Source organism: Osmerus eperlanus, chromosome 21 (assembly GCF_963692335.1).
Source record: "Osmerus eperlanus chromosome 21, fOsmEpe2.1, whole genome shotgun sequence".
Taxonomy (NCBI): Eukaryota; Metazoa; Chordata; class Actinopteri; order Osmeriformes; family Osmeridae; genus Osmerus; species Osmerus eperlanus.
In genome coordinates, this window is record NC_085038.1 from 914,423 (window position 1) to 932,413 (window position 17,991).

At 54.7% G+C, this 17,991-nt stretch overlaps 1 protein-coding gene across 1 annotated transcript; it reads right to left on the reverse strand.

Moving 5' to 3' along the window:
• Window positions 1–17,469, reverse strand: ly75 (lymphocyte antigen 75). Its single transcript, XM_062447349.1, has 35 exons — window positions 17,258–17,469; window positions 16,043–16,411; window positions 14,943–15,113; window positions 14,565–14,720; window positions 13,819–13,938; window positions 13,197–13,328; window positions 11,899–12,084; window positions 11,365–11,519; window positions 11,083–11,181; window positions 10,891–10,979; window positions 10,482–10,654; window positions 10,009–10,217; window positions 9,742–9,884; window positions 9,573–9,651; window positions 9,207–9,278; window positions 8,763–8,886; window positions 8,449–8,484; window positions 7,754–7,923; window positions 7,584–7,642; window positions 7,427–7,503; window positions 7,035–7,171; window positions 6,728–6,833; window positions 6,231–6,385; window positions 5,899–6,028; window positions 5,475–5,695; window positions 5,219–5,381; window positions 4,953–5,117; window positions 4,689–4,811; window positions 4,423–4,608; window positions 4,107–4,330; window positions 3,351–3,528; window positions 1,578–1,739; window positions 1,366–1,482; window positions 726–929; window positions 1–269 (listed from the first exon to the last, which is right to left on the reverse strand). The coding sequence occupies exons 1-35, from the start codon at window positions 17,355–17,357 to the stop codon at window positions 94–96; spliced, it is 5,166 nt and encodes a 1,721-aa protein (XP_062303333.1). The 5' UTR covers window positions 17,358–17,469; the 3' UTR covers window positions 1–93.
• Window positions 17,470–17,991: the final 522 nt, after the last annotated feature.

A 17,991-nucleotide genomic window follows, 5' to 3' on the forward strand; every position in this document is an offset into this window, starting at 1 on the left:
TACCTTTGTGTGTGTGGGGGGGGGGGGTCAAGGAAATAAATAACTTTGTCGTCAAAGCTGCGCTGTCATGTTTGGGGTTTGTGTGGGACAGCATCACTCGTCCTCGTTGATGATGCTGGTCGTGTCGGCTTCATCGAAGTTCCTCTTGTAGCGGACGGTGGAGGAGAAACGAGTGCGGTTCTTCTTGTACACGATGAAGGCGACAGCAGCCAGGAGACTGAGCAGGAGGATGATGAAGAAGCCCAGAGCCACGGGCAACCCTCTCGACCCTGCGCAGAGAGAGAGAGAGAGAGAGAGAGAGGGAGAGAGACACACACAGAGAGAATCAGCTAGGGTGTTCTCTCTTAGAAAAGATGACCTCTGACCTAAGACAAGCCTGTCAGCATTGATGTGTGCGTGTAGTGAAATCAGTCAGACTTGATGTGTGCGTGTAGTGAAATCAGTCATCCTTGATGTGTAGTGAAATCAGTCAGACTTGATGTGTGCGTGTAGTGAAATCAGTCAGCTTTGATGTGTGCGTGTAGTGAAATCAGTGAGCTTTGATGTGTGCGTGTAGTGAAATCAGTGAGCTTTGATGTGTGCGTGTAGTGAAATCAGTCATCCTTGATGTGTAGTGAAATCAGTCAGCTTTGATGTGTGCGTGTAGTGAAATCAGTCAGCTTTGATGTGTAGTGAAATCAGTCAGCTTTGATGTGTGCATGTAGTGAAATGTGTTGGCTCCTCACGTGTGCTGGTCTTGCAGACGAGGCGGCTGAGGCTGTCCTTGCAGCTGACCGTGGTCCAGGATCCTGCATCCGTAGACACCATGACCACACAGGGGGGCCCCACGCCCCGCCCAGACCCCCAGACCCCCGGCCCAGACCACTGCCCGCCCGGCCCGAAGTTGGAGAAGCTCACTGTGGATCCGTCCATCCAGGACACTGGCTGTCCTGGATGAGGAGAGGAGGAAGAGAGACAGGAGTGGAGAGAGACAGTAGTGGAGAGAGAGAGACAGGAGAGGAGAGAGAGAGACAGGAGAGAGAGACAGGAGAGGAGGGAGAGAGACAGGAGAGAGAGACAGCAGAGGAGGGAGAGAGACAGGAGAGAGACAGGAGAGAGAGACAGGAGAGGAGGGAGAGAGACAGGAGAAAGAGACAGGAGAGGAGGGAGAGAGACAGGAGAGAGACAGGAGAGAGACAGTAGTGGAGAGAGAGAGACAGCAGAGGAGGGAGAACAGCAGGAGATTAAGGATCAGGTGAGGAGTTCTAACTGTGTTTCATTGGTCAGTCAACAAACGCTCTGTATCTGGGCCAGGGTCAAAGGTCAGTCCCTGACCCCAGGGTCAGTGTCAGAGGTTAGCCCCTGACCCAGGGTCAGTGTGCGTACCCTCTGTGTCCAGGTCCAGACCCAGCCAGGCACGGCTGGTGATGAGGGGGCTCTTCTCCATGTAGTCCCTCACAAAGTCATTCTCCTCCTTGGTCTTGATGGTCAGCACCTGGGCACCTGAGGACCAATGACAGGCGAGCGTCTCGTCATCGTCGTCCAATCAGAAGTGACAGCAGGGACAGGTCAGAGGTCATGAGGGGGAGGAGGCTCACCCAGACTCAGACAGATGTCCTTGGCCTGCTCCATGCTGTAGACGGAGTAGTTGTAGAAGGTCATGTCGAAGGCGTAGCAGTGGTCCTGGAACTCCACCCACCTTGACTGGCCCTGGCTCTCTGGACAGTTGGTGGTCGTCGGGGGCAACTGCTGGGTGGCTCCTAGCAACCCCGCCACAATGAGAAAGACACAGTTTTAAAATGGTATTAAGTGTTAGTGTAGTTTATTAAAACAAAGTTTGAGGTGGGTGGTTGGTGAGGGAGATGTGTGGAGGGAGGGTGTGGAGGGAGGGAGGGAGGGTGTGTCGAGGGAGATGTGTGGAGGGAGGGTGTGGAGGGAGATGTGTGGAGGGAGGGTGTGGAGGGAGATGTGTCGAGGGAGATGTGTCGAGGGAGATGTGTGGAGGGAGGGTGTGGAGGGAGATGTGTGGAGGGAGGGTGTGGAGGGAGATGTGTGGAGGGAGATGTGTGGAGGGAGATGTGTGGAGGGAGGGTGTGGAGGGAGGGTGTGGAGGGAGATGTGTCGAGGGAGATGTGTGGAGGGAGGGTGTGGAGGGAGGGTGTGGAGGGAGGGTGTGTGGAGGGAGATGTGTGGAGGGAGATGTGTGGAGGGAGGGTGTGGAGGGAGATGTGTGGAGGGAGATGTGTGGAGGGAGATGTGTGGAGGGAGGGTGTGGAGGGAGGGAGGGAGGGTGTGTCGAGGGAGATGTGTGGAGGGAGATGTGTGGAGGGAGATGTGTGGAGGGAGATGTGTGGAGGGAGGGTGTGGAGGGAGGGTGTGGAGGGAGATGTGTGGAGGGAGGGTGTGGAGGGAGGGTGTGGAGGGAGGGTGTGGAGGGAGATGTGTGGAGGGAGATGTGTGGAGGGAGGGTGTGGAGGGAGGGTGTGGAGGGAGATGTGTGGAGGGAGATGTGTGGAGGGAGGGTGTGTCGAGGGAGATGTGTGGAGGGAGGGGTGTGGAGGGAGATGTGTGGAGGGAGATGTGTGGAGGGAGGGTGTGGAGGGAGGGTGTGGAGGGAGATGTGTGGAGGGAGATGTGTGGAGGGAGATGTGTGGAGGGAGATGTGTGGAGGGAGGGTGTGTCGAGGGAGATGTGTGGAGGGAGGGTGTGGAGGGAGGTTGTGGAGGGAGGGAGGGAGGGTGTGTCGAGGGAGATGTGTGGAGGGAGATGTGTGGAGGGAGGGTGTGGAGGGAGATGTGTCGAGGGAGATGTGTGGAGGGAGGGTGTGGAGGGAGATGTGTGGAGGGAGATGTGTGGAGGGAGATGTGTGGAGGGAGATGTGTGGAGGGAGGGTGTGGAGGAAGGGTGTGGAGGGAGGGAGGGTGTGTCGAGGGAGATGTGTGGAGGGAGATGTGTGGAGGGAGGGTGTGGAGGGAGATGTGTGGAGGGAGGGTGTGGAGGGAGATGTGTGGAGGGAGATGTGTGGAGGGAGGGTGTGGAGGGAGGGTGTGGAGGGAGGGTGTGTCGAGGGAGATGTGTGGAGGGAGATGTGTGGAGGGAGATGTGTGGAGGGAGGGTGTGGAGGGAGGGTGTGGAGGGAGGGTGTGGAGGGAGGGTGTGGAGGGAGGGTGTGGAAGGAGGGTGTGGAGGGAGATGTGTGGAGGGAGGGTGTGGAGGGAGGGTGTGGAGGGAGGGTGTGGAGGGAGGGTGTGGAGGGAGGGTGTGGAGGGAGATGTGTGGAGGGAGGGTGTGGAGGGAGGGTGTGGAGGGAGATGTGTGGAGGCTGTGTGACGGCGTGCGGGAGGGGTGTGTGAGGCTGTGTGTGGTCTCACTCTGAAAGGGGGTGGAGAAGGTGGTGTTGTAGCAGATGGCTCCGTCCACGATGTCGTGGCAGTCCTTCCTGTCCCAGGCCCCGGAGGGCGTCACCAACACGCAGCCCTTCAGACCCGGGCTCAGACGCTGGTAGTCGTTCTTGGTCCCGTCAGACCACTCGTACACAGAGCCCTGCGCCTGCACACACAGCATGGTGTCACCCCCCACAGCATGGTGTCACCCCCCACAGCATGGTGTCCCCCCCACAGCATGATGTCCCCCCCACAGCATGGTGTCCCCCCCCACAGCATGGTGTCCCCCCCACAGCATGGTGTCCCCCCCACAGCATGATGTCCCCCCCACAGCATGGTGTCCCCCCCCACAGCATGATGTCCCCCCCACAGCATGGTGTCCCCCCCCACAGCATGGTGTCCCCCCCACAGCATGGTGTCCCCCCCCACAGCATGATGTCCCCCCCACAGCATGGTGTCCCCCCCCACAGCATGGTGTCCCCCCCCACAGCATGGTGTCCCCCCCACAGCATGGTGTCCCCCCCACAGCATGGTGTCCCCCCCCACAGCATGGTGTCCCCCCCACAGCATGACGTCACCCCCCACAGCATGGTGTCCCCCCCACAGCATGGTGTCCCCCCCCACAGCATGACGTCACCCCCCACAGAGGGTTTACAAGTGAAAGCATATTATATTATATATTTATCAATATGTTACTTGAGGCTGTGTTGACGGTTTAATATAAAAGTGTAATATTATTCTCACGTCCTGACTGGACAGGCCGATCCAGAGTGGGAAGCCATCTCTCCTGGCGATGAGCTTCACGTGCGCGTCGTTCTGGGCGTCGTGCACGCTCGCCAGGTGCCCGCCCCGGGCGCCGCATGCCCGCAGCGCCTCGAACCAGCTCAGCTTGCTCCGCACCACCGAGTAGCTTAGGTTACCGTAGCGCTCGTACGCCATGGACGACTGGTTGTAGTCCGCTTTGGAGTCTGGAGGGGAGTGGTAATGTGGAGGGAGGGGTCAGTATCTGTTGACTACACAATGTTGTGTGTGTGTGTGTGTGTGTTGGGGGGGTGCGTACCGTTGTCCAGTTTGCAGGCCACGATGCTCCGCTGTTTGAGGGGGTTGAAGAGGCGAGCGTTGGTGAACATCTCCCACTCCCCGTCTGTGTTGAGGGCAGCCATGAAGTCTGCCTGCACCGGAGGGCGTCCGCCTCGCCAGTTAGAGAACTGCACGTTAGTGCCGTCATACCACTTCATCTGCTGGTCTGGGGACAGACAGGGTCATACAAGGTCACACGCTGGCCACTCACACACACACACACACACACACACACACACCACTCACCGGCGTGGTCTGTGAACACCCCCAGCCAGACAAACTGAACCAGGTTACTGAAAGGCAGCAGCTGCTGCTGGATGAACTTGTTCTCCTCGGCAGTCCTGATGGTCAGGATGTCAGCGCCCGCATCTGCAGACGCACGCGTGTGAGAGCGAGAGAGAGAGAGCGTGTAAGAGCAAGACCGAGCGTGTGAGTGGAATGGATTTCTAGAATTCTAAAACGTTCTAAATATCAACTACCAGGTGTCAGTGCCCTCCCTCCCTCCCTCACCTAAGTTCTTGCAGGTGTTTTGAATCTGTCCTTTGTCGAACTCGTCCCACCTGGACGAGCTCAGCTGGAAAGTGTAACAGTTCTGCTTAAAGGGGATCCAGTTGGGTCCGCCGATCTTGTGAGGACATTTCACAGCTCTGTCCTCCGGCGTTGCAACGGTCTCGTCTGAAATGGAAGGATTGGAAAGGAAGTTTCTCTCTTATAAGAGTCAGTAAACCAGTAGGTCACAGAGACACACTTCCTGACTGGATCCAGGGGGGTCTTACTGTTGGGGATGTGGCAGATGGCTCCAGCCAGCACCTCCTCGCAGGCCGTGGCCCTCCAGAAGCCCTGCGTGTCCAGGTAGACGCAGTGGCCGCTGTCGGGCTCCGACGACCAGCGGCTGAACAAGGTGTGGCTGTGGTCCGTCCAATGGTAGTGCACCCCCTCCTGGAGCAACACGGCGACACGGTCATCAACAACAATAACAACAACAACATCAACAACAACATCAACAACACTAACTAGTCCAGGAGAACGTACGTCTTGGCTGCTCAGACCGATCCACATGGGGCTGTGCGCTCGGCTCACGTGCACGCTGAGGACGGCCTGCTGCAGGGCGTCTTCCACACTGGCCAGGTCCATGCCCACAACCCGGCACTCCACCAGCGCCTCGAACCAGGTGAGGTTCTGGTGCAGCAGCTGGAAGGTGTGCTGCCTCACCTGGAAGGGCTCCGTGGAGACGCTGGGAGCCTCAGGCTTGTCTGGGAACGTGGCAGCAAAGAAAACAGATTTTTTGTTTTGTGTGTGTTACTTGTCTTTTGCTATCTCCATGTAAGTGTCTGTGCTAGCTGTGTGTAATAAGCATGTGTGTGTGTGTGTACCCGCGTTGGGTGTGTGTGTGTACCTGCGTAGTGTGTGTGTGTGTGTGTGTACCTGCGTAGTGTGTGTGTGTGTGTGTGTGTACCTGCGTAGTACTGGCAGAAGGACAGAGTCTTCTCGTCTGAGCAGGAGGTGTAGTCCCAGGAGCCCAGGATGGAGGAGTGGGGGTTGCTGGGGATGAACACACACAGGTCCATGCTGTCTGGGTCCAGGGTCTACACACACACACACACACACCAGGAACACAGGCTCAACAACAACACAGGGAGACAGGGTGCAGCTCAGTGGTTAGAGCACTCAACTGCAGATCAAGAGCTTGCAGGCTCAAATCCTCACTTTTGACTAAGGTGTCTCCTAAATGAATATGTGATAATATCACAGAGGTGTCAGTGGGGAGGGCAGGGGAGGAGAACTTGCATTGACGACCATGGGTCGGAGGAGGCCGTGAAGCAGGGGGTTAAAGTTAAGGAAGGAGACCGCTGTGTTGTCCACCCACTCAGGCTCCGAGTGTCTCAGCTTCAGGCCGATCCAGGAGGCCTGGGGCTCCGCAGGGAGCAGCGTGGTGACCAAGTCTAGCGGTGACACACACACACACACACACACAAATACATACACACACTTTGTCAACACTTTGTCAACAATCGTTGGAACCCAGTTCTAAGCCCACTCAGCAGGATGCAGCTGTGAAGCTGTTTGTTGCCCTCAGTCTGTGCTTATTGTAATATTGGCGTTGAGATGTTATTCTTGTTTGCGATGTGCCTGGTAAAAATACAGGACGTTCCTTGATTGTAGTAGTCATAACTACGCACTTCTGATCCTTTATCTTCTGTTGTGCTTTTCTACACAGACTATTTGTACTTTGCTTAGGATAACAGCGTGTGCTAAATGAAGACGGTTCAGGAGCAGAGACCCACCCTGCTCCATCTGGTCAGAGATGGACAGCAGCGTTCCTGTCAGGGACTGGCAGAACTCGTTAGCTTTTTTGAACGTGAAGACACTGGGCTTGACCACCTTGTAGCACTGGAGAGAGACACAGCAACACATTAAATACAGACGCCAGTGACGATAGTCTTTTATTCTGTTGTTATACCCGTCTCAAATCATAACTCACTGTGAGAGTGTGTACAGATTATGTTGGAATGGGGTGACTGTGGTATGTGTGTGTACAGTTTATACTACACTGTGTGTGTGTGTACTGGCAGGGGTCAGGCATTGACCAACCTTGTCTCTGAAGGCGATTGAATCGTTCCTGCAGGGCGTCCCCCAGGGGTGGGGATGAAGAGGGTTCCTCTCCACCAGTGTGCTGTTGTGTTTCTCACACACAAATGGCAGGTGGGTCCCACAACTACGCTCGTAGTCTGGTTTGGAGGAAGAGTGTGTATGTGAGAGAGAGTGTGTGTGTGTGTGTGTGTGAGAGAGAGAGTGTGTGTGTGAATAAGTGTGTGTGAAACAGAGGGAGAAGTCAGTACAGCACCACACTAATGATCAGTCAAGCTCTGTGGAGGGTCACTTATATCCAGACTTCAGACTTCCCAACGCCCCAGTCTGAGGTAGGAGCAGATGACAGCTGTACAGCCTCTATCTCTGGACAGGAAGCAGGAAGTGATGCGTACCTGGGAAGACACTGCCCAGTCTGAAGGAAGTACACCGGCCCAGGAAGTTCTGGTGGAAGTGTCTCATCTGGTTGAAACTGAGGAGACATCTGTTCATCAGCCTCTGGGGTTCTTGCTGTGTATGTGGAGCGTGTGTGTGTGTGTGTGTGTAACTTACGTCATAGGGAAATAACTTCCTGGATCCCTCAGATCAACCCACCAACTAGTCTCTGGCACCTGCTCAGTGATGTCACAAGACACAACAGTGAAGGCAAGGACAACAACCCACACACACACACACACACACACTTGTGTCCACACGCACGCACACACTGGTGCTGTCCTCACCTTGGGCAGGTGTGTGTTGATGAGCCTGGCTGAGTCGAAGTTGCGGGGAGAGGCAAGCCGGCTCCCGTTGGAGGAGCAGAAGAGACTGGCCTCCTCGTACGGCAGCACAGGCTCCGACACCAGCCAGAACTCTGAGCTGTCCATGAAGAAGGACGTCTGGTGGTGGCCGTCTGACACACACACACACACACACACACACACACACACACACACACACAATCACGTTCCTACGCCCTGGACTGCTCTTGACATTTGTACTTTTTTGGTGTGCACACGAATGTGGCATGTACATTTAGTCATTTAGCAGACGCTCTTATCCAGACATGTATGTTCGCTGAGAAGTATTGACCCCTGTGCTGAAGTGAGTGCTGAGTTTAGGCTGGGTGAGAGAGTGTAGGGGTGATATGTGGGTGTGGTGTCTGGGTGTGGTGTCTGGGTGTGACAGTGTAGGGGTGGTGTCTGGGTGTGGTGTCTGGGTGTGACAGTGTAGGGGTGGTGTCTGGGTGTGGTGTCTGGGTGTGACAGTGTAGGGGTGGTGTCTGGGTGTGGTGTCTGGGTGTGACAGTGTAGGGGTGGTGTCTGGGTGTGGTGTCTGGGTGTGGTGTCTGGGTGTGACAGTGTAGGGGTGGTGTCTGGGTGTGGTGTCTGGGTGTGGTGTCTGGGGGTGAGCTGTAGGTGTCGGTTGAGGTTCTCACCAGGGTTGTACCACTCGGGGGTCAGAGGAGTCCTTCCTGTTGAGACAAAACCAATCACACCATGAACTGAGACCATCCTGTGACCTCTGACCCTTGCTCCTATGACCCCAGGTTGTCAGGGGTCATCAGAGGCACACACAGGTTCTCGCAGAGACATACAGTACCAGTCAAAAGTTTGGACACATTTTCCCATTCAATTGACACTGTACTGTCACACACACACACACACACGCACACACACACGTAGACAGAGACACACTCACAAGCACAGATCGACAGGAGCGCACACACACACACACAGTGTCTAATCTTACCCCTGGGTATCTGGCAGATCCACTCCATCTTGGCGTCACAGTGGAAGGGGGAGGTGAAGAAGGGCTTGGGAGGAGGGTCTCGAAGCAGGTAGAGGAACAGGCTCCGGAACGTTCCTCTCGTCGTCTGTCGAGGAGGAACAGACAGACGTCACCTCCAGATGAACTGATGGTGGCTGGATAAGCAGCTCTGTCTTTCTGATGAGGGCTGGTGTGTTACTCACAAATATCCTCACTTTAGATAATAGGTGACCTGAATTCAGATCAGCAGTTTTCAGACTTACAATAGTCTCTTTATACAGACCTCTCTCCCTCTCTCCGGATGAGCCAACACCCCACGCCCCACACCAGGGTCAGTCTGGGTCACACGCCACGCCCCACACCAGGGTCAGTCTGCGTCACACGCCACGCCCCACACCAGGGTCAGTCTGGGGCCATCACACCTACCTTGAAAGCGGCACAGTTGCGGTCGTACTCGTCATCATGGTGGAAGTCCTGGTGTAGCACGTCCATGGAGACCTACCAGGAGAGACACCGGTAGAGAGGAGGAGAGAGACCAGGAGGGAGGAGGAGAGACACCAGGAGGGAGGAGGAGAGACACCAGGAGGGAGGAGGAGAGACACCAGGAGGGAGGAGGAGAGACACCAGGAGGGAGGAGGAGAGACACCAGGAGGGAGGAGGAGAGACACCAGGAGAGAGGAGGAGAAGGCAGAAGAGAGGAGGTCAGACTGCAGCCAGTAGACAGCTCGACAGTTATCAAAGATAAGACTTCTTTGTGTGAGGTGTGTGTGTGTGCTCCAGAGAGGGTTGTACCGGCCGGCCGTCGCTCCACGTCCAGGCAGGGTCAGCGGGGTTCCTCCGGTTCAGCCCCACCCAGAAGAAACGGTCGTTACTGCAACAGGAAGCAGGAAGTGACACGCCACGGTCAGGGAGGTTCTGACAGACCTCATTAGGTTATCCATGTGTGTGTGTGTGTGCGTACCTGATGGTGTCCCTCATGACAGAGTGCAGAGCAGACATCTCCCGGGGGTGGAGGAGGCTGGGGAGGTGAGCCCCCAGACCCTCACAAAACCTCTCAGCCTCCTCCCACGACCTCTTCCTCCCCAGCCTCTCCTTGTGGAACACCTGACACACACACACACACACACACACACACACTTAATGAAGGTATACACACCCTGTAATAGAACAGGCAGGTAGACAGGCCCACACACACACACACCCTACTCCTTGCAGACCTCAGCCTCACCTTGTAGCAGTAAGATATTCCGTCTCTGGAGACCCAGCTCTTTGGGCAGGGCAGCGAGGGGGAGGGGGGCGTGGGGGCTGGGGGGGGCGTGGGGGCCGGGGAGCCCACGTCTGTCCTGCAGATGGAGCCGGCCCTGAACGCACTGCAGTTCCTCACCTCCCACCTGCCCAGCTGGGCTGAGGACATCACCACGCAGCCCCCCACCGTGGCTGCAACACACAACAAGTTTGGTTTTCTATCCTCAATGGGCTCGAACATTCAAAAGTGTGTTATCTGTAATCCCTAACCCTTGATGTAATTATAATCCTAACCCTAACTCTAAAACTGTTAAAAGCATTTGAAGTCACAGGGTCCAGCTAAAGGCCCCCAACAGGTGAAGTCTTTCACGTCTCAATACGCTTGTGACAACATTTGGTCTCCACAAGGGTAGCTAAACAGGAACACAATCTCAAAGCCCCACACCACATCCTCACCGTCAGGCTGGTTCCAGCCCCAGTTGGCGTAGCTGAGAGGCTGAGGGCGCTGGGAGGGGCGGGTCCACAGGAACTCCCCAGTGTTGTTGACATCCTGCAGGCTGGTCCAGAAGAAGAGGCTCTGCTGCTTGTCCTGCTCCCCAAGCAGCCTGCTGACGAACGCCTGCTCATACCTGCAACACCCACGCAGGAACCAGAAACACACACGAGAGACTGAGAGATAAAGACAGTGAGACACAGATAACAGAGAGAGATAAGTGAGACCAAGAGACAGAGAGGTATGTAGAGAGAGAGAGAGAGAGAGAGAGAGAGAGAGAGAGAGAGAGAGAGAGAGAGAGAGAGAGAGAGAGAGAGACAGAGACAGAGACAGAGACAGAGAGAGGTATGTAGAGAGATAGTAGTCCTGTACCTGTTCCTGATGCTGAGGTTACAGCGCTCCTCGAAGGCGACCTGTTTGAGGTCCACTTTGTAACAGGAACTTCCATGTCTTTGCCACCCCTGGAAGAGAGAGGGGAACATCAGAGCCCTGCGCTGGGCTGTGTGTGTGTGTGTGTGTGTGTGTGTGTGTGTGTGTGTGTAAGGACGAGGGGCGAGTCCTCACAGGTAGGCATCCTGAGGCGGGGGTGCAGGGCTCCTGGCCGGGCCGCTGGCAGAGGAAGGACAGCTTGCGGTCACAGTCCTCCACCCTCCAACCATGAGACTGGAGAACACGATGAGAGACTCAGGTGGCAAGACAGGACTGGACATGCTCGCTGACACACACACACATCCGCCCTCACATTTAGTCATTTAGTCATTTTAGTCATTTAGCAGACGCTCACACACAAGCTCTCTCACAGACACTCCTTTACACACACACACACACACCCTCCCTCCCTGGTACCTCTCCTGAGTAGCAGACACAGCTGGTGTTTGCGGAGGGCTGCGTGGGCTGACTGGGCCCCCAGTGTGTGAAGCGGACAGGGGACCCGTCAGTCCACCTGAACACCGCTGGGTCCTCGCTGGCCTTCAGACCTGTCCACACGTCCAGACCCTCGCCTAGGACACACACACACTGTCACTACACACCCCGTCACTACACACACACACCGTCACTACACACACACACACACTGTCACTACACACACACTGTCACTACACACACACACACACACACAGTCAGTCTCTACACACACTGTCACTACACACACACACACACTGTCACTACACACACACACACTGTCACTACACACACAGTGTCACTACACACACAGTGTCACTACACACACACAGTCACTACACACACACAGTCACTACACACACACAGTCACTACACACACTGTCACTACACACACACACTGTCACTACACACACACACACAGTCCCTACACACACAGTCGTACAGCTCTTTAACAGAGGTGTGTGTAGTCCGGGTCACCTGTGTGGAAGTGTGTGTGTATCATCTCCTGGCTGTCCAGGCTGTGCAGGCTGCTAAGGTTCCCCCCCAGGGCCACACAGAGCACCTGGGCCTGCCTGAAGCTGGAGGCCTCCTTCCCCAGCCGGTAGCAGCTTCTTCCCCAGGACACCCAGCCTTCCTCACACACACACGACTCCTCTGCAGGGGCTGCAGGGACACAACCAGCACAGGAACTCAGGAGATACATACATGTTACATTAGACATGTTATATGTTATATATACATGTGTTTCAACTGCTTTTTTTGGTCTATTTTAAACAGTGCTGTCTTGTCTTGTTATTTATCTAGTTGAACTATGTTACCAGCAAGGGGGCTGGGGGAGGCTGGGGGAGGCTGGGGGAGGTGGTACCTGCAGGGGGAGGCTGGGGGAGGCTGGGGGAGGCTGGGGGAGGCTGGGGGAGGTGGTACCTGCAGGGGGAGGCTGGGGGAGGCTGGGGGAGGTGGTACCTGCAGGGGGAGGCTGGGGGAGGCTGGGGGAGGCTGGGGGAGGCTGGGGGAGGTGGTACCTGCTGGGGGAGGCTGGGGGAGGCTGGGGGAGGCTGGGGGAGGCTGGGGGAGGTGGTACCTGCTGGGGGAGGCTGGGGGAGGCTGGGGGAGGTGGTACCTGCTGGGGGAGGCTGGGGGAGGCTGGGGGAGGCTGGGGGAGGTGGTACCTGCAGGGGGAGGCTGGGGGAGGCTGGGGGAGGCTGGGGGAGGCTGGGGGAGGTGGTACCTGCTGGGGGAGGCTGGGGGAGGCTGGGGGAGGCTGGGGGAGGCTGGGGGAGGCTGGGGGAGGTGGTACCGGCTGGGGGAGGTGGTACCTGCAGGGGGAGGCTGGGGGAGGCTGGGGGAGGCTGGGGGAGGTGGTACCTGCAGGGGGAGGCTGGGGGAGGCTGGGGGAGGTGGTACCTGCTGGGGGAGGCTGGGGGAGGCTGGGGGAGGCTGGGGGAGGTGGTACCTGCAGGGGGAGGCTGGGGGAGGCTGGGGGAGGTGGTACCTGCAGGGGGAGGCTGGGGGAGGTGGTACCTGCAGGGGGAGGCTGGGGGAGGTGGTACCTGCAGGGGGAGGCTGGGGGAGGCTGGGGGAGGCTGGGGGAGGTGGTACCTGCAGGGGGAGGCTGGGGGAGGCTGGGGGAGGTGGTACCTGCAGGGGGAGGCTGGGGGAGGCTGGGGGAGGCTGGGGGAGGTGGTACCTGCAGGGGGAGGCTGGGGGAGGCTGGGGGAGGCTGGGGGAGGTGGTACCTGCAGGGGGAGGCTGGGGGAGGCTGGGGGAGGTGGTACCTGCAGGGGGAGGCTGGGGGAGGGTCTTCTTGCAGATGTAGGGTAGACGTTGTCCACACGCCTCCGCTTCAAAGCTGTGCTGAGAGTTCATCACCCCACAGTCCTGCTCCGTCAGAGAGGAGGGTGGCATCCCTGTTACACACACACACACACACACACTTCCTGTTCAGCGTCCGCTCTCACACACACACACCTAGCCAACAACAGCATGAACTCTAACCCTGGCCTCCAACCCTGGCCTCCAACCCTGGCCTCCAACCATGGCCTCCAACCCTGGCCTCCAACCCTGTAACATACTGAAGCTAGACCATGATACTATCCTCCACCACTGTAACATACTGAAGCTAGACCATGATACTATCCTCCACCACTGTAACATACTGAAGCTAGACCATGATACTATCCTCCACCACTGTAACATACTGAAGCTAGACCATGATACTATCCTCCACCACTGTAACATACTGAAGCTAGACCATGATACTATCCTCCACCACTGTAACATACTGAAGCTAGACCATGATACTATCCTCCACCACTGTAACATACTGAAGCTAGACCATGATACTATCCTCCACCACTGTAACATACTGAAGCTAGACTATCCTACTGGTGCACTCACCTGTGTCCCAGCGCAGGTAGGACAGGGGCGAGCCGTCAGACCACTGCCAGCCCTGGGACGAGTCGAGCTGGTGCAGGCCCACCCACACCCGGTCAGGCATCTGGCTGTGGCCCCCGTCCGCTGCAAGGCACAGCAAGGGCAAAACTACACAGTCACTACATTTGTTTATTATTCATTACAAAGTCAAGCGGGCCAGCACTGTCTGACGAAAAGCCTGTGATTAACTTGAAGTACGTCCTTTATTACAATGTGAAAATAATTTGTAAAAGTTTATAATCATTTTGCTTGGATTCAGAAGCAGCCATTTAAGTTCTCTCTCCAAAATAAACTTTACAATGATGATAATAATAGCCATGGTAACAGTTCTTTTCAATTGTGTGTGTGTCAACAAAAACAGCGCAAGCTCCACAGCACCCTGTAACGCAAAACAAAAGACATCCTGTTGGGTTTGAGATCACAGAGAGAGAGAGAGAGAGAGAGAGAAACAGAGAGCGAGAGCGAGAGAAACAGAGAGAGAGCGAGAGAGAGAGAGCGAGAGCGAGAGAAACAGAGAGAGAGCAAGAGAGAGAGAGCGAGAGAGAAAGTAGGTCTGTGGCAAGACTGACTGTTAGAACACTGCTGCTGCTGAAAATGAAAACCACTCTACCTCACCCGGTCCTGATGGCTGAGTCACTCTCTCACACCCCACACGTCCTCTCTCTCTCTCCCTCTCTCTCTCTCACCCCCCCAGATGAGCAGGTACTTACGGAGGGGGAAGGAGGCTCTGTCAGGGTTGCTCATGCTGAGCAGGTCGGACCCCTGGCTGCGACATGAGTCCAGTGCTTCCTGCCAGCTCACCGCCGCGCTGAACACAAACTGGTAGCACGGCCCTGTGCCCTGGAACGACTGCCCACAGCCTTCCTCTGCACAACACACACACACACACACACACACACACACACACAGCTGGGCGTCAGGACGAGGGTGTGTGTGAGATTTAGTGTGTGTGAGAGAAAGATTTAGTTAGTGTGTGTTAGAGCTTAGAATCGACTGTGTGTACATGAATGAGCCTGTATTAGATGGTGTGTGCATGTGTGCAGTGTGTGTGTGTGTGTGTGTACAGAAAGACAACTGTCCAAACGTGCCAGGAGTGAGACAGACTCCCCACTTGCGGTCGAGGTCGTAGTTGGAGGAGGTGGAGCACCAGGGCTGGTCGTGGTCCTGGTCGGACAGACAGCTGTGGGTCCAAGCCCCGGCATACAGGAAGGGGAACACACATGGCGCGCCTGCAGAGTTCCCCTTGCTGGTGTGGATGACTGGAGGCGGAGAGACACACTGTTTAGAAACCAGCATCCGCTAGAGAACTGACAGCTGGGGCCCCCCTCCCCTGGGGCCCCCCTCCCCAGGGGCCCCCCTCCCCAGGGGCCCCCCTCACCAGGGGCCCCCCTCACCAGGGGCCCCCCTCCCCCTGCACTAGTAGCCCCCCACACTAGAAGCCTCCTCACCAGAAAGAGAAACTTCCTGAACACCTGGAGGAGCTGCAGTCATTAGAAATTACATCTGTTGCTTAATGGATTTGTCCGTCACTCATAATATTCTTCCGCTACTTGCTGTCAAGTCATTCTAAAGTCATTATGTATTTACAGTAGGCCTACTTCCCCATTATGAAAGCTCTTCGAAATAGTCAATGAGTACACCCAGGAAGATAACACACGCCACAGACCAAACAAACTTCATTTTGTGTAGATGTGTGCTCACAATAAAAACAGACAGTCGGATTGCTTTCGGTGTGTACAGCAACATGGACATCAGAACAGGCGGTAGCATTTAGGGACTATACCAAGACTACTTGATTATGTGAAACTAAAAGGGTTTATTAGGTGTTGAGTCATTCGGGCGTTGGCATGGAAGTTGGTGGAAGAGAAACAATGTCACATGACATGGAGGTATTCCCCTCATGTTGCAAGAGCAAAACCCACTTCTTGGCTAAATCATATTGGCTGGTTAGATCAATTTAAGTAAAAAAAAATAATAATATATATATATATATATATATCCCGATCGAAATTCATGTAACTTCAAGTGTACCGTTACAGAATAAGTACACGGTAACAGGTGAAATTCACACAGAAAAGCAGCTGTAGCGTCATTTGGCTTGTTTACAAACAAGCCGTCTGAAGAGGAAAGACTTCGAGAGAGACTTCGAGAGAGAGACTTCGAGAGAGACTTCGAGAGAGAGACCTACCGCGGTACGGACGCTGGCAGATGTTGTCCTGAGACCCGCCCCTCATCCAGACATCGTCCGAGTCTCGCCGGGCCTGGACGCTACTCCCGGCTGCCACCAGTGATATCTGGTACTGGGTGTACACGGCTCCCCCGCGGCAGAACCATCTCAGCAAGTTGTTTCCCGTGGAGTTGCAGGGATACAGGCCCAGAGTCTTGGAGCGCACCTCCACGCCCAGGCAGCGGGTCGAGTCCAGGTGGAACAGCTGCTGTGACGAGCCCCACTTCCACTTGGCCTTTGCGTCGCACGCCCCTAGAGCCATCCCCAAGCCCTGCGGCAACATGCACTGCCCGTTGCCGTTGTGCTCGATGGTGAAGATGTCGTCTTCAGCTGGGGGAGTGGGCAGTGGGACAGGGTTCAGTATCCGGGATATCAATCAAGATTTTCAGGTTATTGCATTTTTTAGGTTATTTTCCGTGTTGTGTGGGGCGGATGCTTGGAGTTGCTAACTAGTTTTGCAGCCAGACGACCCAAAACAATACCGGTAGGACATTCTAAGGCTATGAAATAATGCTATTATACAAAAAAATATATGTAAACAAACCAACCTTATAAAGACAGAAAGCAAAAACATGAAACAAAAACAATAACGTGGGCAACACTGTTCTACGACTAGAATTGTTCCCTTATTCACTGAAATAAATACAGGTTCACTGAAGCAAAGTTGTATTACAAAAACAAACGCATCTGGTGATCGTTTGTAACTTGAGCATTAGAAACAGAGCTGTCTATTAAGCGGTGACTCGCACATTTCTAGTTGTAATGACTTCAACCCGCCCTAGTCAGGCTGACCAACCGCCTCTGCGCATTCCATTCTTTCAAAACAAAGTTTGATGTGACGATCGTCTTAGGTTAGTTTAGGTCAGTCATGCTGAGAAATTGAATAAACAACAGAATTTACCGCTACACTTGTTGTCCCACGTGCTTTTCCGCGGACTATACATTCAGGACTCAAACGCTATCTTAGCTTACTTCCTGCTTTTCCAAACTGAACAAAGGATTTGGCCCTTTTCGACAATGCGTTGAATATGCACTGACCATTTCTGCTATCAAGAGTAGGCTGCAACAATATTTCTTGAGGTATTGAATGTGCGTAGTTAACCGCTACGTTTCATTTCGCCGACTTGTATGCTTCAATACTATCAGGGCACAGCAATGGAAACCACCTCAACTTACCAAAACTTCCAGCTAATGCGCAACATCCAAACCAAATAGTTTGCTCCCAGACAAGTAGAAATAAATATAGGCACACCGTTCCTTTAAATCTTTTCTCCATGATTATAACACAATTCTTCTGTTTCGATTCATGTGTCCGTCGGCTTCTAGTTGTGCATTATCAGATGTGCTTGACTGTGTGAGCTGTAGTTTCACATTCAGAAGTGACAGCTGCTGTATTTACCCCTCGCCCCGCCCCGCTCCCACGTGGTGTTTGACGCTAAAGACAACGTCTACGTGATTGGCCAACAGTTGGTTACGCCTCTCCACCGTAGCTTCATCAGAGCCTGTCTAACTGTCAGCTGTGTTGTCGATGCCTCGAGAGAAAAAAGGAAGTGACCAGAACTTGCCGTAAAGCAGTATCGCTGGTCGTACGATGTCATTTACATTTTAAAAGGCTTTTTAACACCCAGCAGTGTGTATTTGTTTTGCCTCCCCTTTCGAATTCAACATTCAAATTACTAGACAAAAAATTATATCCTGAGAAAAGTGGATTTTGAAGGGTATAGCTCCATAGACCTCCATTCATTCTGCATTCGCCTATTAGCTCCCTCATATCAAAGAGGAAGTTCTTTGCTCATATGGAACTACAGTGGAACTGCAACCAGTTCAGAACCCGGAAGTTTCCCGAGAGTGGCAGTTCTCCCCATAGTTCTCCCCTATTAAACGTTCTCTGGCTTCATTTAGCAGAGCAA

Excerpts from the sequence above, each read along its gene's own strand:
- ly75 (XM_062447349.1), bottom strand. The coding sequence starts at position 17,357 with ATGGAGAAAAGATTTAAAGGAACGGTGTGCCTATATTTATTTCTACTT. Across the intron at positions 8,887-9,206 it reads GCAACTGTGCCGCTTTCAAG|ACGACGAGAGGAACGTTCCG; the intron begins GTAGGTGTGATG and ends CCTCCTCGACAG. Across the intron at positions 4,609-4,688 it reads GGTGTTCACAGACCACGCCG|ACCAGCAGATGAAGTGGTAT; the intron begins GTGAGTGGTGTG and ends GTCTGTCCCCAG.